The sequence below is a fragment of the Anser anser genome, assembly GCF_964211835.1.
Source record: "Anser anser genome assembly, chromosome: 14".
Taxonomy (NCBI): domain Eukaryota; kingdom Metazoa; phylum Chordata; class Aves; order Anseriformes; family Anatidae; genus Anser; species Anser anser.
In genome coordinates, this window is record NC_139735.1 from 2,470,531 (window position 1) to 2,495,295 (window position 24,765).

The 24,765-nt window shown below is 43.7% G+C and overlaps 1 protein-coding gene across 6 annotated transcripts in view; it reads right to left on the minus strand.

The window, feature by feature from the left end:
* Positions 1-24,765, minus strand: part of FSTL4 (follistatin like 4) — a 351,120-nt gene that overhangs the window by 39,823 nt on the left and 286,532 nt on the right. For all 6 annotated transcript variants that reach the window (XM_083798912.1, XM_083798911.1, XM_083798913.1 and 3 more), the window contains one exon: positions 1,206-1,372. In XM_083798912.1, the coding sequence (XP_083655038.1) occupies positions 1,206-1,372 (167 nt within the window). The remainder of the gene's footprint in view (positions 1-1,205; positions 1,373-24,765) is intronic.

Here is a 24,765-nt window from a genome sequence, read left to right on the forward strand (position 1 = left end):
CCTGTACCAATTCTGTAGCAGCTCCTTTACTGGTTTCGTGTTGGATTTCAATGTCATGTTCCAAATAGCAACATAAACTGCATTTGCAAAAGGTAATCCTTGCTCTGATGAAAAAAAAAAAATGTTTAGATGGCTACAGTTACTGAATTTGTGTGTACAGTAGTCACCTACACACAGTGTGCACTATTTTCCTACTAAGGCAGAGTTAAATAATGCACTAAGTTGCAGTGCATATTTCTGTCCTGTATGCTGTAATTTTCATGTATTAATGCAGAAGAGTAAAACAAAGACTTTTCACATTTCAGCAATCCTGAATACACAACAATTCAGGGAGCTACAGTATTGACTGTAACAACTCCGAACTGAGTGGTTATCAAATTAACGAGAGCTGAACAAAAATATAAATCAACTCTTTCTGTAGTGTAATTAAAATAAAAACTGATTTACTGTGTACTTTAATGCAAAGAGAAATGAAATACAGACCATATTTTTTACACTACTTTCCACTCTCCCCATAATTAAATGTTATTAAATAAATGAGTAAGTTTATATGATTATTCAGGTATTCTCTTTACTACAAACTATGACTCATACATCAGACCAGTGCTGCGAATTAAAAAAGAGATTCATCTCCCTTCCTGCGAAGGTACCACCACACCCTGCTGAATTATCCCGTATTTTAAACTGCTCATCAGAAATACTAGCCGGTAAGTGAGAGATGAGAAGAGACTGAAAGGCAAGTGGAAGAGGAGGACAGAGATTTATTTGATTTAGATAGAGGACAGATTTCATTGCCAGCAGTAAATGTGTTGTTTCATGCTCTTGATGAACCTGGTTCTTTGTACCAGGAACGAGGCACCTGAGAAGTTAATGGTTTGGAGAGCTCTTTCCCCCAGTTTTCGGGGCTACTGCTTGTGGACTTTTGATTGCACCAAACTGAACAAGCAACAAAGGATGAAGTATCCTTGCTAAGCAAATGCTGGGTTATTGCAGTACTGAGTTTTAACTCCGCAATAACATATTCCAAGCACCCAAGCTCTCAGCTGTTTTGCTTTTATTCCTTCGACATTCACATAAAAACAAAATATCATGCCAGCTTCCAGTTTTCCATAATAATAATAATGAGATAAAACTTGTTCCCTTAAAACTATCATCTGTTAAATGAAGTCGTACTCAAGCCCTAAAACCGGTAATGGAGGACTTACGTTGATATCCTCTAAGTCAAGGAAGTTGAGGATGATGCCGTTGCGTTTCCAGATGATGGGGGGCCGCAGCACCCCACGGATGCCGCACGTCAGAATGGTGCTCAGGCCAACCGTGATGGTGGTAACGCTGACTTTCTGGTCCTCCGGCAGGCTAAGCCGAACCACCTCTGCAAAGGCAACGAAACAGGAATAATGCAAAATAGTACCATTTTTATCATTTCAAGTCACAGCTCAGGACGTGATTTTGCCTTAAGAGTTATCAGCTTTGGTGGGAAACTCCTGCACTCTGTGCGGTCTCCACTACGTAAACGCACCGAATAAAAATAAAAACCAACATCCACTTTTGAAAAGATCACTTTCCATCCTTTCATACGCTCTACTTGAAAAATCACTTTAAACAACTCTTGAGTAGCAATTCTGTTAAATTTGTTCACTAAAATATTTGCTCCCTTTCAGGAGCCTTGGGCAGCCCGGTAGGACTCGCTTCAAGGCACCTATCTATCAAGTGTCGGTGGACACCTCGTGCAAAACTGGCTCGCACAGCAGTGCCCGAACAGCTCTGCATCCTTTCTCCTCCGGCTTCCACCCAAGCGAGAAGTTAATGCAATGTGCCACAACCCGTATTCACTTCTGTAGGTCTGAGGCTGACTTCGGGCTGCAAAGATCAATACAACATCGCACGTCGTGTCTGCCAGCCGTTAGCTGTTCTCCTACTTAATATTCCCAGCGCTACTTTAGAAACAGCACAAGGTGTTGAAAATAAACGGGCGCTATAGTATCGGCAAACGGTTGATCGAAAATAAGCATGTTCAACCAACTTAGGGCTATTTTTTGGGTTGCGGTGGTTCCTTGCATGGAACAAGAAGAGGGCCTGATACAGGCCATCAAACAATTTCTGCCCCTGAAACCTTAAAATCTAAAAGGAGTAATAGAGGAGGACTGGGAAGAGGAGAACATCACCTGCCCAAGAGAGACACCTCCTTAAGCATCACCCCGGGGACCTGCTGGAGGAGGAGGCCCCAGACTGCGGCCAGGTTATAATGCCCCGCCACCTTCATCCACCTGCCTGCAGCACGTAAAAGCATATAGGTACTAATAACACAGCTATTTCCTGCATAAAAGAAAGCTCCTTTTTTATGAACAAAATATTTGGAGTACACTTGACAGGATAAAAAACTGATAATTACAGTAATATGTAGCACGGAGTAGGGCTAATGAGGACCATCTCTTCTTGAGGAGAAATGAAATAGAGGGTCACTCATTTACGAGAATTGTTTTTTCATCTTACTGCTGTTTTCTTCAATTCCCTGTGCTGTTTCTCACACTGCCTGGCACATGCTGGGCTCCCATCAGCTCCCTCTTCAGCAACTTTTTTGAGTGTTTCGTTACAGTAGATTTTGAGGCTTCCTCCATGCTCCAAATGGTAACTAAGAGGCTTTGATTTTTCATTTAAAAAGCACAGTAATGAAAAATGTATTTACTTTTACTTAAGAAGACACCTTGTGTAGTTGCCATTCTTCGATGAACTGCATCAGGACAAGAGGTGACTTTTTAGGCTAAAGCATGTATTTAGTATAGATTACTTTAATAAAAACACGCTCCTCTCCTGAATATTTCTATGGATTATGTTTGAAGGCATCTTATGACTAGCATATTAACTTCCAAAAGTCTTTCTATTAACAGGATTATTTTGTGTTATTTTAGTCAAAGCTTTACTGCTACACTAGAAAAGATTCATTTACACAACCAGATGCCTTGGGATGGAAACAGAGATGCCCTGGGAGGATAGGAGGGCTGTGCTCCTCTGTTTAAAAACACAAATCTTATTAAAAAATCAGAATCTTGTACTTAAGCTATAGACCTCAAACACACCGATGCTAATTGGACTGTGTGTACAAATCACTCAAGTCACCATAATGATTTTGTGTAGAATCCTCTAGATTACGTATTGAGCTGTGCATTTTAGTTTTTAAAAATCTTTACGAGATAAAAGGATTTTTACTACACACATAAAACTGAACAGAACAAATGGGTAATATTCACAAAGCGTGCTCACTTGCAGAACACGGGTTGGAATGGAATTTGATCCTAAAACTGAGCAATTTCGAGTTCATTTGGATATTCTGCAGGATGATGCACGCACAATACTTTTGTATATATTCAGTAGATTCAACCAGTATCAGCCCTAGCTTATCATATTTATCAAGTCACGTCACACCCGCTATTCTTCTTTGGGATTTCAGCTGAAGTAAATTCTCAGCCTAGTCCAACGACAAAGACAAAAGGGGTGTCGCCAACCAATCTGCCACCAATAGGAGAATGGGATGCTATCACTTTTGACTTGATTTTTAACAGTTCAAGACAGGGGTAAAGCCTTTGCAATAATCACTTTTAAGAAGAAACGGATGTAACTGTGTTTCTGTGCATCGGAGGTCCTGAAATAATCTTTCACCTGGTATTTTGCAAAATACAGAACTAAACTGAGGTCAACAAAAGGCAGCCAGGACACTGCAAACTCTTTGGTGATGGCAGCAGCCCAGCTCCTGAATGAAACCTGTGCACTTCCAGAGACAAGGCAGTGCCGTTCTCAATCCAGCCTCCCCTGCCCAGGGGGCTGCGTGTCCTGGCTGGGGACAGAAGATGATGCAGGGGAAGGATCACACCATCCTGCTTCTCACACCTTGTCTCTCTGCTGTTAAATTCAGCCCCAGAGAGGTCAAGAAGCAGCGCGGACTTTGGTCTGCCCCAGGTGCTGCTATTCTGATGTTCTTACATCAAATCTCTTGCAATACCAAGTCCCGCAGTGACATATGTAAGATTGTGAAGTCTTACTAATTCCTTTCCTTGTTAAAAATGTCAAGATATTGTTGAACATTTTCTTCTGCTCCTCCTCCTCTCCAATTTTGCTTCTTAAGGTGCTAAGGCAGGAGTTGCACTGCACCTTTGCAAGCTCTGCATACTAATGCGAGCAGGTATTACTTGTTGTGCTGTTTTATCATGGAAATCTTTTCTCTGCTGTCATTTGCAGCCCGCCAAAGGCAATCATAATTTCACAATGAAGACATGTATAATTGAGGTCATTATAGGGAGCAACCTGGAATGAGCATCTATGGAGAAAAACTCATTGATTTAGCATGGCATAGAGATAATTTACATAGTAAATGTCGGTTGCCTGCCTGCCTTTGCTCTTGCTACACTATACAGAAAAAGATTTCTTTTTTTTTTTTTTTTAAAGTGCTTCATATCATTAATTAGATCTTTTCACTTAAATCTAAAGAAAATATATTTTTAATACATTGTTACCACCTTTAATCGTTGTTACATTTGTTCACAGATGTCCTGTCCTGCTAAAACAGAATATGGAACAAATGACTTTACTGCTTAGATTTTGCTGAGGGGACAAGGAAATCATTTTTTAATGCTATAACTAGCTGTTAGGTGGTATACAAAGCACCGAAAAATAGCACTGTTTGAAGCAATGGATGAGAGGACTTACTCCAAAGAAAGTCTCAATCACAGATTCTCACCCCCAAATTTACTCTCGTGAGCAGAGACCTTTTGCTTGTGAACTGAAGCACGGACAGTGCAGCCCTAAATACATCGTGTTTCTCCAGCAGTGGTACAAGTCAGGATTGATTTAATGGCATGCAAACTTTTGCCTCCCCTCAATTCCCCAAGTCCTGCAGCTGTGTTTAGGCGTTGCATTGCATTAGTAATTCTGTTTATTGTCTTGTGGCCCAACATTGCAGCATGAAGGTCAATGGTGATTTTAGCATTTGTTTCAATAGGTAGAAGTCTTCTCTGTCTGAATACATTCTCAGGTGAGGAGCTGACTGAATCAAGAAAATCAAAACAATCAATGGATAAGAGGATAAAACATGATAAACCTTTAATAATTATTTTTTCCTCCAACAACTTTGATGAGAAATGTTTGGCTTTGCATAGAGAAGGGAGATCAATTTTAGACTTTCTTAAAACTGAGCTAATTGCAGCTAATGGATTTTAAAATGTGTTGCATGGGGGATGCATTATAAACACACAGCTGTACACAAGATTTATCCAGCCAAAAAAGACTCCATCTTGTGGTGATACTGTTTGGGGTGGGATGTGGTCATCTAATTAGTCACTGCAGAAATTAAGGGCAGTTCACAGTGGGTCTGAATCTGGAAAGCACTGCATAACACACTTATAAATTACTCATATTAGCATCACTGATTTAGTTTCTACCCCAGTCCATAGACTGAAGAAACGAATTAATAAAACCGTCACCACACAAATCAGCCTGGGTTCGCGTGCCTGTGCAAACCCATCACACCGGCTGTTCTCAGGACTAGCTCCAGAAGAAATGTTGCCATGTTAACACAGTTTGCTGGTTATTAAGGTTTGACAAGCCAGTCTTCTCCAGCAGTATTTACGGTCTTCTCACCTGTCCACGGTCAGTGAGGAATTATCCATCGCTCAACCCCAGAAGAGAACTCCATTTTCTGAACACCAGCCTTGAATTACAGGAAAGCCAGTCACGCTACTAAAATGTTTATGTTATTAATTAACAACATTAGAGCTCTTAATGAACGCGATTAAAGTTGTTCACAATTAATTAACCCAGAGAATTCCTACAGCTCCCACATTAGCTCAGAGCAGGTGATGGGGATGAGTCTTGGCTTTGTAACCTGTGGGAAGCAGCCCTGGGAGCTGGCTCTGCCTCTGGTGTGAGCCCTGCTGCCCTGCCATGGGATGCTTCAAGAGTTTGCTTTCCCAGGAAAAGAGGTACCACAATGCAGCATTCCTCTAAGGCTTATAAGCTTAATTAATGTGAATGATAAAATGATTCCCAAAGCTAAGTAGAAATGTTCATACCTCAGCTTTATTTTGTAAGTGTAATAATTCAAGTTCTTAATGTAATTTATAAATCCTCAGGACCTTGGGCATGCTACTTCAGGAAGTATTTTATTGTACATTCTCCACTAAATTAGTAATGCTGTTTTCTAAGCCATAAAAAGGCATAATTATATTGCTTGCAGTATGAAAGAATTCAGTACTTTGAGCCCTCTTCTGTCATTACTCATGAAGGCCACAGGCTAGGACTCCCTGAGGCAGGTCCCAACCTGGCAGTGAAAGCCTAAAACCTGCCTTGTTACAGAACTCAGCATAAATACATGCAAATCTTCAGCTGTCTCCACCCCTGGTGCTGGAGGACAAGACCCTGTCGCACATCCCTGTCAAGGCTGGACAACTCTTCTAGCCTGTGTGAGTGCGAGCCAGTGAAGGGTGAGCTGTGTTCCCAGTTGTTGCAGTCCAGAGATACCAAGGGTGTTTCTTGCCCAGCCCCTTGAGGAGGAATTCAGACCATTCCTTCAAACCGTCATGCATATTTAAAAAATAAAAATAAAAAAAAAACAGCTTTAAGATACGAATTTGTATCAAGCACATTAGCAGCGCTAGCAAGCTTGCAAAAAATCCTTCTTACTGACTTTGAACCAAACACAGTTTCTTCGTGTGCTGTACTCAAAAGATCAAATTCTTTTCTTTCTAAAGAAAAGAAACAACACACTTCCCACTGTAAAATCCCATCCCTGCCCTCCTGTTGCTAATCAGGGAACATTCAGTTTGTGCAGAAAGGGATAATTCATTCATTCTTGAAAGTACATGAATAAATATAAGTTGTTCAGTGCTTAATTATCTAATCTCCTGAGGGTGATAAGTGATAGATTCATTATGTAAATAGGCATAAGTAGTCTATTTTAGAGAATAGTTTACATAAATGCATTTGTTTTTATTTTAAATTCCTATTTCCCACAGATTGAGAGCAATGTTGATATGATTAATTTTTGATAAAATATTCCCGTGTTGTGTCAACAATGTCCTGCCTACACTGTAACAGCCATGCATTTTCCCAGTCAATTTATTAATTTGAAAAGCAAAATTGCTAATGGTCTAATAGGCTCTCATAATTACTTCTGGTAGTCATGACTGTTAAACACTTGACTCAAAAGATTTGCTTATCTTTTTAAGAAGAGTCAAAAATACACAAGAGTTTCCTGCTCTACCTCGCTCCAAATAACTACTGGGGAGAAGCATTAAAACTTTCCACTGAACGCACAGGAAAAAAGAGCATTATGGTTCGGGGACGGGGAGGAGTTTCAGCTGCTCTCTGTAGTTTTGCACTCTCTACTCTACCTTTCTGGAATTGAAGGAAACGATTAGTAGCATCAGTGGTTTCACCACCATGGAAGCAATATCTGTTTTTTTTTTTTTCTTTTTCTTTTAAAGTATCAGCATTTTTAGGAGCTTAAAAGTTTTTTCCAGTTCTTGATAGATTTCTTAGACTCAAAATGGGGAATTTTTTAAAATGGGCAGGTTCTTTCAAACCAATGCTGCTTTTTAGAGCAGCCACTATCTGTATTTAAAGTACGGTGTTAAAGAGGACCAAAAACATATGAAACTACTAAACTTTCTTTTTTTGAACTTCTATAAGTTACAGTAGCTGAACTGATTTATACCTGATTTAAGGCAGAAAAAGATAGCTTCTGGTAGAGGATATGGCATGCCAAGTTTCTCCCTGGAGTGAATTTTTATGGCTGCTCTATAAACCCCCAGGGTTTATCATGGAAATGCTGTCAGACCATTAAGTACAGCATGACTTGTGGGAACCACTGTAATGTGTACGTAAATTACTTTGAAAATAGAGACGAGTCAGGCCACAGGGTATTTGGGGTTCAAGAAGCATTCGCACGTAGTTTAAAACCACCGAGACATCAGAAATGGCTGCAGTGAGCAGCTCCAATCTTGTACTCTCCATTCATTTCACTTTGAGTTCGGGGCCAGCAATATGCAATGAATGTGATAAACTGAAAAATGCATGAACCAGGAAACAAGGAGCCCAGAAAAAAGGCTCATACTTCTTCTAAGCCCTAGATAAAGGGTTTCTAAAAAAATCCCAAGCATTTAAAATGAGGTGTATTTATTTCTTTCATATTCCCATATTTACTGCGTTCATAAACAACCAAATCAGCGATACCACACATCTCAAGTTGTAAATAAGCATTAGTAATATTTTGCATGGTGCTTTCATTGCTCTTTGTATGGATGACTGCAAATTTAGCTGTGGTGATTATACGGATTTTGTATCTTTTCTGACTGCAGCTACGCTCAGGATACTTAAGAAATGCAAGGACTCTGCTCTTCCAGGCTTACGCCATCCCAACTTGAGCTATTTCATCCCTCTTCTTCAGCTTCCACCCCAGCCATTGCCCGTTTGGGTTCTGCCTCATTAAAGTCAGAGTTCAGTCTCTCCCCAGGGCTTCTGGTGATTTTCCTCGCAAACAGCTTCCTGGCTCCCAGGCCAGCAGTATAAAACCTGAGCACATTTCATTCCCTAAATAAATTAGGGTTACATAAGTAGGGAGAAAACAACGCAATCAAAAGTGAGTGATGAGAAGGCAGAGCCAGCTATTTCTGCCACGCGCTCCGGGTGGACGAGGGACTTGCCTCGTGATATATGGAAATGCCACCCCCCAGGCTGCAGAGCAGAATCAGTGACATGGAGACTCAGCTGCTCCGGGCTGAGCTGAACGTGGGTCTTGAGGAAGCATTTCTCCATGTTGTAGTGTTGGTGTTGGCAGTCCCAACTTGGAGGGTGAGGCTCCAGACTGATTTGACGTGTACTGCAGCGATATATAGCTCTGGAGCTGGCAGGAATGGTGCAAATGTGGCTGTGAGGATCTTCCACCATCTCCCTGCCCATCTTTCCAGGGACATGGTAATTCCCCCTGGGGCTCGGGTGTTTTCACCAGAACCCTGTGCAAAAAACCAGCTTCTGCCTTCCTCCTGCATCCTGCACTCTCCTTCGCCCCTGCAGAAAGCTGCTTGGCGGCCACGAAAGCAGCTGGCAGCGCTGTGTAGAAAGGCAGGCTGGGGGAACGGGGCCCTTCCAGTTCTGAATGTCTACTTTGGCTGAGCTAGTTCCTTATTTCTGCGTTAAGGAGATGTTTTCCTTACGTGCTAAATGCGACTGGGGAGCTCCTTGCTGCTGCAAGGCTCCTTGTTGGCTCTGCGGCTCCGGTGAAATGGTTGCAGAGCACTGGGAGGGCTCAGCCCGGCCAAGCAAGGGTACGGCAAGGTTGTGCTGCAGCAGCGCTCACCCAGATAGCATCTTGTATTTTAAAAATACATCGGTTGATAAAAACTTCTGCATCAGCGCTCTCATAAATGTCCTTCCCATATTGCAAACACAAAGTTTAGGAGAAAGTCAGAAATGTGAAGACGGAACAGCAGTAATTCGGAAAGAAGCAGGTAATTAAATAACATTCCCTTCTGGTGAGGAGGGTGAATGAAACCAAAGAGCAAAGACCAGCACCTGAAGAAAATCCCCTGATTCATGTTATCAGCACATCTTCTGTTGTGGGCACGTTTTCTCTCTGTTAAGCCTTTCCAAGCCAAATCCCCTGCAGTTCAGAGGCTTTTAACAACCGTGTGGAAAAGGCCGGGCCATTCACCGGCACTCCTGCATGAGGCGGCGGGCAGCGGGGACTTTCTACACAATTTTGAATCAGCATTTCAAAGCTCGGCGTTTCCGTGGGTTTAGTCTCCACAGGGAATTGCAGGACGGGCAACAAAAGGCCGAGAAGGGACCAGCGGGGAAGTGGTAAGTACAGGCTTCCCGCGGCTTCTGTGGCTGAGTGGAAACCTCTGCAGAGAGCTTCAGAGGTGGGGACAAGAGTGGAAAAGCAGAGTCCTTGCCCAGAAAGAGAGTGGCCCCTGCTTTGCCTCAGTTTCCCCCATGGAACAACCCTCTCCAGGCCACCCTACAACTAACCTGTTTGAAAAGGCTTCTCCACAACCAGGGCGATAGAAGCCATACAAACACCCACAAACATGTCGTGTCTGTGGACTTCTCATTGAAAATCCTCAGAGGTTCACAGATAAAATCCACACATAAGACTGAAATTTAATTACACAAAAGTACTTTGAAGCGGAGATTTGCAGCAACTGCTGTGAGAAACCTAAATTCCAGTAACACAAGAATGATAAATGCTGTATCACTGAAAGTAACAGGAAAAACAAATCATCTAAGCTATCATATTAAAAGGCATATTGAAAAGCAAGATATGCCAGCAAAACCCAAGTGTGGCCAGTCATTCTTTGCGTACCGACCAACATTATCATCTCGAAACTTTTAAATCTTCAAAGCAAGATGATTTATGGCAGCTGTTCCTTATCGCTCAGGCTTGTAAGCGCTGTGGCACCAGAGCAGCCGGGCTGCAAGGGGAACGCGGACGGGCGGCATCGCTGGGGTTGTGCTGTGGGGCCGGGCCCTTCTCAGCCCTGTCAGTGCACGCTGCTTTAGAGCGGATGGGGCTTATTTAGAAAGCAGCTATTCAATATTTTGTTATCTTATATCCCCAACCTTATTTTCAACTATTCATCCTTTGCTCTGACAGCTGAAACGATTTGTTTCTCCATGGATTTTTCCATAACACCCTGCACTGTTAAATCCGCTTCAGAAACGCTCGTGAGCACCTCTGGTGTGTTTGAGCCACTGGGCCTGCTCCTGTCCCTTCCCCGCTGACCACGGCAGCCTGAGGTAAATGCGGTTTTAGTCATCTGTTCCAAACTGGTGGTATATAAAAGAATGGGCACGTTTCCATTCCTCCTTCCTATTTTTGAGTTGTTCCCTTCTCAGCTTCTACCAACTGTGTCTCACGGTCTCTGTACATGCTGTGAAGCGGCTCTGTGCTACCAAATGCCTCCTCCCTGTACAGGTGGGACCAACACAGAGGCTTCCCTTGTAGTCACTGAATACCGTCTTGGATATCACCATTTTGGTGCCAGTTGTTAAATAGTGACCTTCTAGGCTGCTTGCAGCAGGTACATGCCTTCTTTACATATAATGGTCACCAACTTGAATCAGCTCGATAAACATTTGAGGAATGCACGTTGCGTTATATATAATGAATTACTTCTGGTTAAGTCTCTAACATAAATACAAACACAATCATTAAACATATGTATCATTTACAGCAGCTCAGAAGAAACTGAGTGGACCAAGTGAAAGCTTGTTTAATGCTAAATTATTTGCCAGCGTAGCAGCCATATGCCAAGTGCCACAAATAACAATATTCATCACATCAAGTGTCTGGGGATACTTTCTTTTAAGATCTTTAGCACAGCGCTCATCACGAATGTTATCAACCAGATGCTCTGTTTTTCCAAGACACAATTCACTCCTAATGTGAAGAAAAAACAAAACCACTTGGAGTGTGTTTTGTCCCTGAAAGATGGCAGCACAACTGCGACGGGCTCAGCCAGTGGATCTGCCCATTGCTTGAAAGGCTAGGTTGTACTCATTTCTAGGGAACAAATCTTACCAACATAGTGACTTGAACTATTAATACGGAGTTACTGACTGAATTGGGATGGTTTGTTTGCACCTGGCCTGCCCGGGAAGGGCTCATCCTGACACTCAGATTGCAAACCCATGTGCTGCTGCTTACAAAACACATAAACACCATCTTTTCCATCACACTGTGCACACAGGTACATGCAGACCTTGACCTCTCTGCACAGTGGCTAGGTTGCCGTGTTAGAGCCTTAAAGCAAGCAACAGAAAACCCTTAAGGATGAGGTCTTGGCCGGCAGTGGGGAAATGCAATCACAGAAGTGGTTAAAGCAGTGTCCTTCTTTTAGCCATTTTTTCCCTGAGCAGTAGCCTTCCTTGCCAGTTCTAACCAGAGCTTTCTGCCCCCCTATTTTATGTAGCTATGCAGAGACACGGAAACAACATGTGAAATACGTTCATTCACTCACCAAAGATCAGATACAAATAAGTACATCATAAAAAGCCACTATCTCGTGCAGAACATCAGCACGGATTGCTCAATTGCTTTTGCTAGTATCTTATCTAAATAATAGTTCCTTAATAGGAAAATCTCAGAACACAATGTTTAAGTGTAGCTATTGCTCACAACGGTAAAGTAAAAATTAAAAATTTCCAACATAAAACTTGCAGCCAGTATGAGTATTAACGAGATCTGTGGTTGGTTTGTACATGTCAGTATGTATTACCTGTTGTGTACACTATGGCTTTGATAATGAAATGATTTTCACAAACATAACATGACATTCATTCACTAAGATATAACACATACCTGCAGGGCATTTGGTGAAAAGCTTTCTGCAGTACTTTAATTGATGTATAGTCCTTTGTGGCTTATAATTCATTCAAAGCCATCTCAATCCCACATTGTTAATTGGCTCAACTATGTTATTATTAATTTGGGTAAACAATTAATGTTAATTTACAGAGCTATCAGTCAGTTAGTCCTAATGCTGTTGCAGCAGTAGACTTGATGTCTGACATGGTTTGGTTTGGATTTGACACATACTAGTGAGACACAGCATACCAAAAGGGCCTGGCCACGATCAGGAATTCCTGGTGCAAAGCTTTGTTCAAACATGAACTAAAAACAGCTTATGCCCTAGAGAGCTGCAATGGAAATAAGCAATAATGACAGGAGACAGCACGGGAAACCAAGGCATGCTTAAACAAAATGACTCGTGTCAAGCACTGCCAGACTCCACACTTATGGGCAATACTGCCCAAACCCCCCAAAACATCGTAAATTACTGATGTGAAGGATTGTTTCTCTGTTATCCCTGAATGCTGGTTTCTGATGCTTGCGCTATGGTGCACTACAAGCACTTGGGATTTCTCTGGCTCTGGCAAGTCCCCAGCTCCATGAGTGAGTGTTTCTGGCAGTCATTAATCCTAGGTGGAAGGGATTTAACAAGCATTAGCTAAATTATCCTGTTTGAGCCAGGTGACATGAATGCTCTTTCATTTGTCTTACAGTTATGCTTCGGTCTTTTGCCAAACCTCTAATTTCTGTCTTTTCTACAATTTTTCCTTTCCCTTCACTGAGGCTACATCAAGCAACGCAGCAAAATGCCAACACTGGTGGAACTGTGAGGACTGGCTCTGATACTATAAAAAGGGCATCCCACAAGTGAAAATCAGGGCATCATAGAATGACGTGTGTTGGAAGGGACCATTAAAGATTATCTAGTCCAATATCCCTGCCACGGGCGGGGACATCTTTCACTAGATCAGGTTGCTCAAAATGCCTCCAGCTAGTGCTAAAGTCAGAAGATGCTCCTCTTTTAGTCCAGGTCAGACGAAAGAGGACAGCAATTGTCCACCCCCTTTTTAAGACGCCACAAGCAAGGCAAACCTCCTCTCTCAGCACCATCAACATGAACTTTTCAGTAAAACCTCTTCAGACCCGCTGCAGAGCAGTGGTTGGTCGGCCCACTGCGAGGGCTGTGGGCAATGCTGGATGAACCTCGCTGGATAGGTGGGAGCAGAGGTGCAGGTCAGGCCCTCTGAAATGATCCCTGCTCTTCTGCCTTTGGCTGTCCTCCTGCTGCAAGCCTCTAACTGTCCCAGGGTGCGAACCAAGGACTGACGTGCACAAGCACCCTCGTTCTTTGCCCCAAATTAAAGCGCGTCTATGCCTGTAATTTTAACCCCCACCCTCCGAAGCCATAGCGATTTCATTATACTTCATGCACTGCAAATCATTAACTCTCAGTATAAATCAAGAACCATGCTTATTTAAGAAACGTCAAGGATGAAGTACTGAAGTCAGGGACATATTGTGAAAAAAGGCTCTTAATGATTCAGAGTAATATATTTCAGATGTTAGAGCAAACAAAGCATTCATAAACCACTGCAGAACTGCTCCTTTCAAACTGAATGGAGCCTTTATTCCCAAGCTACAGATAATAGTGATTGAAGGAAGGAGAAAAGCCAAGGACATTAAACCAGGTAAATCAGTGCTCCCCAATATTTCCAAGCAAGGCAGCACAGAAATATTTCATGTTGATCTCCTCTAATACCTTCCACTGCCTGCTGCAGTGTGGAAACTTGCTTAAACTATTTTTTTCTAGCTTCTTCACTTAGCAGTACCTGAGGGTAGGAAGTGCTCATCAAAATTTATACCACACATTTAAGGAAAAGGCATGCATATCTCCTGTAGGGTTACAAAGGTTGGGAGGTAAAAGTCGCGAGATCCCTTCTTCCTAGTGTCCCGTTAATATATGGCTCACGGGCTCCGCACAGCAGCCGTGTACGTCCTTGTCTTTGCATGTCCCTGAACACCACCCCGGGGAGGACCTCGGCTCTCACTCCTGCCAGAGCACTGCTAGTGCACCAGAGGAACATCTGGCATGGGGTGGTCTCTTGTGAGCACAGTCTCGGGAAGATTTTGGGTCTGAAGTGTCCTCCCGCCAGGACTACGGGGACCATATTACCGAGGCTTACAGTTTGCTGCAGCTTGCGGTGGGAGATCCAAACCTGCACTTATTCTTGAGGCATGAAATGCAGCAAACGTCCAAGATCTCAAAAGGGTATTAACGACTGAAGAGGATGTGAGCGGTTTATGTAGGATGACTAATACAGAATGGGAGACGCTGGCATTTGGCCAGGGAGTCAAGGTTGACAACAACCCTTCTATTACAAAAAAAAAATGATGTGGGTGAATCTGAAATGACTACAGATGGTCAGGTGTTGATTTTGCATGTCCTTTGAAAGACAGTACTGTCAGCAAAACAGTGCCTTCTAACCAAATTTTGAAGTGCAATACTCTGTCAGCAGGAAGAGTGTTGGCTCTTTAACTGACTCATCAAAACAATGTTCTTTTAGTTTCCTCTAGTGACTTTCCATTCAAGTACTGCTCTGCTGCTGGTTCTCCGGGACAAGAATAGCTGCACAATTCAAGATCTTTTTTTTTTTGCCTTTTTTTCCTATTTTTTTTTCTCCCCAACAATATTCCTCTATGGAAAGAATGTAAAAAAAATCTTTGCCTTACAGATGGTGAGCTGAAGCAGAGGTTATTTAGCTGCAGTTACACAGCCTATCTGAACCAGAACCGGACACACGCCTTATTTCCCAAGGTTACTCCTCCAGCCTCTCCGAGATTACTTTATAATCCCATTATGGGTGGAATTGCTACGTACACACAGCTCCCTTCTTGGAGTGCTCTTCTTAAAATGTGAGCAAGGTTTGAGTCTGCAGTGGATGTTATGTCCTGTTTTAACCTTGGCTTATGCAAAAGTTTTCAGAAGGGCGGAAGGGGGACAGTTACCATCGCACCTGAAAAAACAGCCTCAGAGGCAACCGGGGGCTGGACTCAAATATGTGACCACTGAACTGATAGCCTGGCACCACAAGGAATGTCCTCAAAAGACTTTCTGCATCCTCATGCTGTTATTTCACACTGTAAGTCAGCATTGCTGGAGTATTTTGATCTTTGCTTGGCCTTCACATGCGCTCTGAAGCCCCGTGCCACCTACCTTCCCAAGAGCGAGGCAGGGCGTGCTACCCCGTGGCAATGGGGAAAATAACTCTCCTCCTCAGCTGTGCTGGCACCTTCCTTGCCTATCTTATCCACTTCAGCCAAAGCTTTTCTTCACCCCCCGTTTGTGATGGAGATGACACAGGGCCCTACAGGCCAGGCGCTTCCTGCTCATCTCCTCCCAGGCTCCCCCAGCCTCATCAGCCCGATGTCACTGTCACATTTATCACGGGGAGACGCACGCAAACAGAAAACACAATGGGCTAACTCATTTATTTCCACTTGTTATTGATAACCTTTCATGACTTTCATAACTCTGCCTCGCTCCAGCACTCATGAGTTATGAGGTCATCTGTAACTCAGGGAAATAAATGAAGTTTCCCATCAGTCTATTGTATATGCCCATTTATTACCTTTTTATTACCAACCTTTAAAGTTTTATCCCCTAGTATCTTGTTTTACAGTGGCATAACATTCAGATGCAGGCATGTATATGAATCAGGCCAAAACAGTTCACTTCGGTTGGGTTTCACCGGAGGAAGAGTGATGCTCATCCACAGGCACCAGCACCATTTTTTTCTGAGCCATCAGACCCTGTTCGAGCCTCCACAACCAAACTGTGCCCGTGCTCAGGATCATCTGTTTGTACTAACCGAGGCTCAGTGTTTTCTTCTGCCTAATTCATGCTAAGATTATTTCTGGAACAAGGTTTGCCATAGAAATGAGAAGCCATATCACACAAATCGTTAGTTTGAAGGTTTAGAGAAGGTGTTTGAGGGCTGGCTGCTGAAGGATGGGATGGCTGCACAGAGCTGCGTGCAACAGGCTGAATAACGATCCTTTAAAAAGCTCCAGCTGCAGCATTTCTGTGTGAGCGCAGAGCTTCTTAACAGAATCATTTTTGTCTTTGACCTGTCAGTAAAATGCCAGAAGAATAAATCAGAAGGTACAGTAATCCTCAAGGTAATGCTTAGTTTCTTTGGCTGCATTTGCCTCAGGAGCTCCTGCGCGCCCGAAGCTTTAATGACCGCTTTTGCAGGACACAGCAGCCTATTCGTACGCCTCCACGGCCACGCCACGACTCCCCTGGGGTCCTCGGCTTCACAAACCACGAAACGAACCACAGCCAGTGCTGGCTGTCACGCACCCTCCTCGGGAGCAGGAGGGAGGAAGGAGGGAATGCATTTGCTAGCTAAGGGCAAGCTCCTTTGAAAATTCTGGGCTACAAATTCCCAAATGGGAGCATTTTGAAGTCGGGGCAAGCACAGGAAATCCCTTCTTTGTGCAACAGAAAATCACTAAGGTCCAGCTTCCCTAAGTCTAGTAGCAAAGTAAACCACGAGGAAGGTTAGAGCTGTTTTCCAGAAGTTTTGCATGACACAAGAGATCGCAGTTGCAGAAATCAGCTGCTGATCAGCGTAGACAAGCACAAAATAATTAGCCCATGAGCACAGCACCTACCGAGGGAGCAGCTGCTAATTGCTACAGTCATGTGCAACGCTTAATGGGACATCAACATCGATTTACTAATTTATTTATTTTGACCTGAAACTTTTGAGGCCATCATTTTCAGTAAGAAAATCAAAGCAAAGCTATTACTGCATGAGAAAACAAGCCAAGCGTTGTGACTTCTCCTCTTCCTTACTGTTCCTAGGTGGCTTTTACGAGGAGCAAAGTGTCAGTGCCCTCTGAGACTGATTCTGCAGCCCCAGAACTGGCCCAGGACCTGAGATGTTCAGGGTAGGGCCTAAATAAAGTCCTCACTAACATAAGAGGACAATATCAGGATCACCCATGGAAGCTTTCATGATGTCAAAGGACAGGAGACCTGATAACACTGATATATTGCCGTACTTATAAAGAGTAAGAGAGTGCTATAATAAAGAAATATGGGCAGACTGGAGAACTCGGAGCAACTTCATAAAAGAAAACGAAGAGATCTTCCAAAATGTTTTTTCAGGCACTTAAGTGAAGTCAAGAATACGGAGGGAGCACTGGCTGGTTGCTGAAGAGAAAGCTAGAAAATAAATTGAAAGGGCATGGAAATTGTTTTCTCTGTGGGAATCTGGGCTGAATTCCACAGCTCATGGCACCATTTCCATTGACTTTGTAGAAAGTCAGTTTGCTCTAAAAATATAAATGTTAATGTCCTTCTCTGGAACCAGAGGAAGGTTCCCCCTCCCTGGATGGCAGGGAGGTCCAGGAACAGCAGTTAATGCTGACGGACTCCTTACATGCAGCTCAGGAGAGGGGACTGGGGACTGTCGGGTCTGGAGATGTGAAGTACATTCAGAATTCAAACCTGGAGGATTTTGTGCTAAACAAGCCACTGCAACAAAGTTATGTTTCACCAACTCATCCTTATGTAATAAATAAAAAATGCACTTATATGATGCATCTGAAAGAATGCTATATGTTATCTGTTAAGACTCCGTGCAGTTCATTCCCTGTTGAACAGATTAGATAAATTAAGGGAAACGCAGGGCTTGTGCCAACCTTGACCCAAGGCTGGGAGCTGATCCTAGAAAAAGAGCAGCAGACCCACACACCCCTTCCTGAGAGGATGCTCAAGCTCCCCTAAATCCGTCCTGGAGAAGGGATACCATGTGCTTAAATACCCACTGCCCCTGGAGCAGAAACGAGGACTGTGACCCTCTGCTCTTCACGTAACATTTTCCCATTGAAAACTGGGCTTCGTTTTATTTGTAACAGGAAAAGCCTTTACTTAAGTATCCCTTTTTTTTCCATAATTCTGCCTTTTTTTGTGAACCAGTTTTGTGACCCTTCTCCAGTAACATTTCCCTGCAAGCCCTGCTAAGAGGCTGGGTCTACGGCAGCTGAGCTGCAGAGTGTACAGCCTGCAGAAGACTTTATTGGCAGGAGGGTAGAAGACTTTTACAATCCTTTACAGGTGAATGGGGAAAACTCAATAATGTTCACTATCATTATTGAGTATAGTTATTAGCTTTGAACATTTCCTAAAATAAGCCTGTCATTAAGACAAACGTCTTGTTAATGGTAGGAATTTCCCAGCTGAAGCATTAAAAAAACTGCAGTGCCTGCATCGTTAGCTGCCTCAGAGAGCTTCTCGGCTGTCCTCTGCTCCACGTCACAACGGCCAGTGCCACCTTCTGCTCCTCCTTCTGAGCCACCCCCACCCCGGAGCCTTTCACGCAGCGCTTCCTGCTCTCTGCAAAGCCCTTCGGGGCTCCGTCAGGTGCTGGTCCGTCCTTTCTGCATTGCAGAGGAAGGGAGCAGCTACACTAACTCGGGGTGGAGGAGAAGAGTGTGACGAGGCTAGTGGAAAGGCAACCGTGTCATACCCTACAGCATGTGGCACGGAGGATGGCTACCCACTGCGACATACTTGCATCACCTTTCTGAAACCAAAAGCATGTTTTCCATTACAAAATGCAATGAAAGAAAATAAATATTTTATAAGCCTAAGGGGTCCTGACAGTTTTTTTCTCTCCCTCAGTAGAATGAAAGCAGCTTTAGCTCCGTTTCAGAAGTTAATACTGTCAGTATGAGTACACACTGGCCACAGACCCGGTTTCATACCAAGTGGTTCCCAGTACCACTTGTACTGTGGGAACAGTCAATTTTAGGGATAGACTACAATGATTTAAGTATTTAACTTTTTATGTTCATAAGTCCTGATTCCTGTCTTCCAAGGTCTGATTTTTAACCTTACCTTGATAATCAAACTTTTGATCGTGACAGAGGTGTCTCTGAGACCCTGCGCTGTTAACAGCATCTGAAGCCAGCAAAAATCATCTTGCACTTGAACTGACCTTGGCAAAGGGACTTCTATTGACATAAGCGAGTTTCCAAGGTTCTTCTCAAAATAATAGAAATACATCTTCCGTAATGTAATTTGAGAACTAGCTACTGGGCTGAGGGCAGTTTTGATTTTATTGATATTAGTTTAGTGAACACTGTATATTGTAAAACTGATAGAGTGGGAAAATGGCTTCAGTAGATATCAAATTTGATGGAGCTGGTAGCTGACTGCAGATGTAAGTATGGGAACTATCACCTAAGGAGGTACTCAGTATTTCATTGGGGATATTTTAATGTTTCATATTCAGAATAACCTAAAACAGTGGCCCTGAAAACAATAAAATATGCTTGTATAAAACTGCCATTTATGTGCAGTTACACTTCATTATCCCTGTAATCTAACATGGTGGCTCAAAAAGGAGAACATGAACATTTTCTGAGTGATTTAGCAGGATGCTTTAATGATGTATTGAAAATGAACATTGACCCTATGTAATAGGTGCTAAACTGACACTCTTAAAGCACTCCATCCGTTTCACTTACACTGACTATCCTTCTTAAATCATCAGTGTGTCATTTTTATGATGCAGATCCATCTATTGAGACTATAGGACTGTGAAATGTCATAAAAAAAAGCAATAAGAAAAAAAAAATTAAGTTGCAGGTGGCGAGTATTAGCATTTCAAAAATGTTCTGTTGCATTACCCTATTATTCCATCTCTGTCAAGGGGCAACAAGATTCGATTCTCACCTTAAAGAGTCGGTGCTGCTGAATGCATTAGCTCAGTGTGCGAGGAAGGCTTGTGCCAGCTGAAGGGCATTTCACAATAACAGCAAAATATATTTAGGACTAAATTTGATAGGACACGAGGGTCAGCCTCCTCCTCAGATGACAAAGCCATGATTGCTTCTTTTCTTCTCTGTTGCGTTCCTTGGCTCCCAGGCTTTTCACAAATTAAAGTGTTGAAACTTTTTGCCCACCAGAGAAGCTGAAATAAAAAGGACGGTGGCAAGGGAGTTAATTGTAACCCTAAAAGGTCAGGGTCTCTGCTTCTCTGCTTGGCAGGGTTCGTCTGAATGTTTATGCAATGCAGCCTGAGGACGTTTTGTTATGGAAAACAGCACCAAAGTGGTTCCCTTCAGCTTATTTCCAACCCTTGAGCTTTACGCTGAAGTGAAATTATAAACCAAGTTAAAACCCCTGAAATCACTGCAGGGCAGAGAAACTTCCTGTGCATGATGTCAAGGATTTTTAGTACTGTTTAAGGGCGTATGTGAGGCTCTAAGTGGAGCTATAATTAAAAATTGTAATTATTCATAATGATTTCCTAGAGAGGAGCAGGCTGGCACTTCAATGGTACGATGCCATCAGATGTTCAGATTTTTGGGGCCTCAAGGATTCAGCCTGGCTCTCACTGAAACCTGCTGCCACCAATGGATTTTTCTACTAAAACATACTTTGGGAGACCATGTATGATTTGATTATGTAGTGAAATAGCTCAGGAAATCTGAACCTGTAGCACCCATTTCTTAGACCCTGGGAATAAGAGGGAAGAGGATCTTAGCAGCAAGCCTAACCTGCCTGGGTCTGTAGAGGAACAGAAATTCCCCCACAGGACCCCAAAGCCTGATTAAACCACAGTATTATTGTTTTAGGGAGTGCAATGACCCAAACATTTTTAAAGACCCCTAACAGATTTTGATTCTCAGCTCCTAGAGAAAGTAAAAACTAAATCTTTTGAACCCTTTGCAGGTGGTGTAGAAATAATCTCTATGCAGTTTTAAATCCCAGCACGGGACATAGACGCACGGACACAACAATGGACATATTTCAAATCTTGTTACTGAAAGCACCTGAGCAATTCTAACCACAGTTCCCAGAAAGCAAATAAAATGGCCCAACTCATTTCAGCAGCTCCTGGCATGGAGCATTGCAGCTCCAATGGTTCAGTTTGGCAAAGGCAGAGGAAGTGGACACTAAATCTCTCTCGGCGCCTGCGACCCACTGCTCTCCCCACAGCACAACCAGCCTCCTGCTGCCCCTTCCAGCTTGGCCCCGTGGTTTAAACACCAGCAGCCTGTCTTCAGGGACTTAAATGTAGGCTTCAAAGCCTGCTGGAGATCAGGGGGTTGTTATTACTGCTTGCAAGGCAATTTATTTTAATTCTTCCTAACTGGCATATGATGATTTTTAAGTTCTCAAATTCGCAGCCTCTGCAGTAGTCTTTCAGATGTCCAAGCGTATGAATGTGTGAACTCGTGTATACACAGATGCACACACAGTTATACATCCCCAAAGCACACTTCAGTATATGCACTTCTATAGACATCCTCCCAAACCCATTTCATTTCCAAACGGAAATGCATAGGAAATACTTCTTCTTTGACAAGCCTGATATTTGTGCAGCAAGTGAATTGGGAATGATTCACCCCTACAGTAAGGAATTTGCAAAACATATTCTGTTTACTATAGCAAACAGGTTAAATTACGGCTGCATTTTATCTTTCCGTTCACAGAAAGCTGGCTTTTTCTTCAGAGGCTTTCATCGAACGGGATTCTGTCTGTACCATTTTCCCCTGTGACTGGTAGCAGGAGCCTTCAGTCAGCACTTTCCTTCCTGGAATAGGTTTTTATTTCAATGGCTTCTGGAGTATGTGTTACTCAGTAATAAATAAGCACTAACCAAGCTGGGATGATTAAAGATCAATTAAGGCATAATAAATTTTATAACAGATAGTGGCAATAGAAGGTGGTTGTGCTGCTCAGCCTGGGGCTGCACCTCTTGGCACTGGCAAAAGCTGAAAGATGGACAATTCCACCGGTTTTCCTGGGTCACTCGGCAGAGGCTGATCTGTTCAGATACAGGGTGGAGGGAAAAAGGAAAGGAGGAAGGTGTAGCCTGGGAAGGGGCTGCGATGCATGGTGCTGTGTTAACGGCAGGGTGCTGGTCCTGAGTTTCCGAAGGGATGCAGTTGTGCTCTGTATTCCTGTTGAAGCCAGGCAGGAAGGTCCATTTAAGGACTGAGATATAAAACATTATATATTTTACATTCATTTGACTTTGCAGACTGTTGCACTTCTGCTAACAAACAACCTGCCGAGTTACCTACGCCAACCCAGGCGCTGCGGGCTGGGCTCCTGCTTTTCCTACCTGTAGCTCTCGCAGCAAGCGCTTCGCCTGCCAGCAATTAACGTGATGGGTGATGGAGCTGTGCGAGTTAGACGGAAGCGTAGGATGGGTCTAATTAAGTGATTCATCAAATCTCCAGGGCAAACAAAAGACATTTCCATCATACTGTTCTAGCATGAGCAGTATTTTGAGTCAAGCCGCTCCCTGTCTACGCGTCCTGCGCTGGTCTTCCCGGCGCTTCGGCAGCGCGCTGAGGACACGTCGCACTGGGTACAAACAAACAGGCTGAACGAAGCCACCAGCACCAGCAGAAAGCCCCTCGCTTGCTCCGATGGATTTTGGCTCCGATGCCAAGTACCCAGTCCCATCCCGGAGGAAATGGGGAACGAACGAAGGTTTTTCCACTCGATCATTGCCTATATATTCTGCTGAATGTATGCAAAGTATTTTAGAGCTTATGCTTGCACTTAAGGTAGCCCCCGCCGCTGCTGTTGTGAAAAAAAACATTTAAAGCTGACACAAACAGCCTTCAAGCACACGTCGGAGAGGAACTTTATGGTACCGCAGAGCCAAACAACATCGAATTACCTGCCCCTTTTTGAGAATCACTGAGACACATATACATTATTTGCCTTTTACTCAGCACTTAGCATTTCCATTGGCTCAGGTTTTAAATATCTTTTAATCATCCTAATATTCTTATTATTGTAATATATTACTGGGATATTAGATTGCGATTCAATTAAAAAATGTCATCTGCAGGTAATTTATTCCATGCTCATTATTAATGGAATACTGTAGCCTGGTTGGCATTTTCATATAGTAATACAACTCACTGTACTCCAGAAAAATATAAATTATATTTTATCCCTTATCAGCCATTGGAAGGCCTGCTTTTGCAAAGACCTCGCTTTGCATTTTCTCGATCCTCTGCTGGGGGGAGAACTAAACATCCCTTTTTTGTCTGTTCTTGTGAAATGCCCACCGGCATTGCTGCGTTGGGTGATGTTCCCCGGCCTCCATCAGTGCGGAAGCAACGTGACTTGTGGTTGATCCCTCCTTGGTCCACTTGCGTCCGTAAAGACCCCAGAGAATGGCAGCATGTGTAGGCGATAAGAAGGATATTAGGATGATTAAAAGGTATTTAAATATTAAATGCTTAAAACTAGTGCTGGATAGAAGGCCTTCAGCAAGTTATTCCAAGATTTTCAAAAGCATTCTGGGGACACGCTGAGCTCAGGGGCGAAGTCTAAACTGAAGATTGGTGCTTGCTAGGGGAAGTCTGCTGATCCGGCCCTGCAACGGCAAGCTGCACCAGCAAATCTGCTGTGTCCACGTGCCATTTATAGGGGCGTAAAATGAGCTTTGCCGCTACAGCTTATACCAGCCCTCGCTGAAACACCTATCCCGGCAAAACACTGATTTGCTGAGCCCAACGCATCTGCAGCAGGGTTATTCCAGGTAAAAACCATGTCAGAAAGCCTTCGCCCCCCGCCCCGACTGACATCGCTCCGACAACGTTTGCAGAGCAGCAGGGCTGGGCAGTGCCCGCAGTGACTCCGCTCTTCAGGGCTGCAAACCAAAGCCCAGCGAGCGCCCAGCCCATCGGGGAAGCCGTAAACCTGGTGCTGTGCCCAGGCACCCATCGCAAGTCCAGGTGCCCCCGAGCGAGGTAGGAGGCTCTCGAGGGGGTGAGGAAAACGGTGTTTGCAGGCCTGATGTTTTTGGTGGCGTGTCCCAAACCATGCCACCCCCGGCAGAGGATGCCTGGCGGAGCGATGCCCTGCCTCTCCTCCACCAGCGAGGGGCACCGAGGCAAAGCGCAGGCCTGGCTCGCCGCCCGCCCCACCGATCACTTCAGCACAGCCAAGGGTCTATTTGTTAAAGCACAGTCTTGGGTATTTTGTTTGCCTCTGGTTATTTAGGCTGAAATAAATCAACAAACAAATCAAACTCTGCTCCATAAATCTCTGGAAATATTTAAACCGTACTTGCTCCTGTGACTCTTTCTCAGCTGAGCATCACTCAAGTGCTCTGCTCCCTCCTGCGTTCTCGCTCTGGGTCGAGAGAGAGACGCAGGGGAGCCACGTCGGGAGGATGCGGTCTGATCCCAGGTAAATGCTCAGCCGGGTGCTGAACATGGAAGGATTTAAAGCATGCATTTTAATGTCCTTCTGAATTGAGGCCAGAAGCTTTTTCCCTGGGTTGTCCCCAAAATAAACGGCCGATCAAACTCCTGCTTTGAACTTACACGCGACTCCCCGACAGCACTGCTGCTCTTTTGAGAAGAGA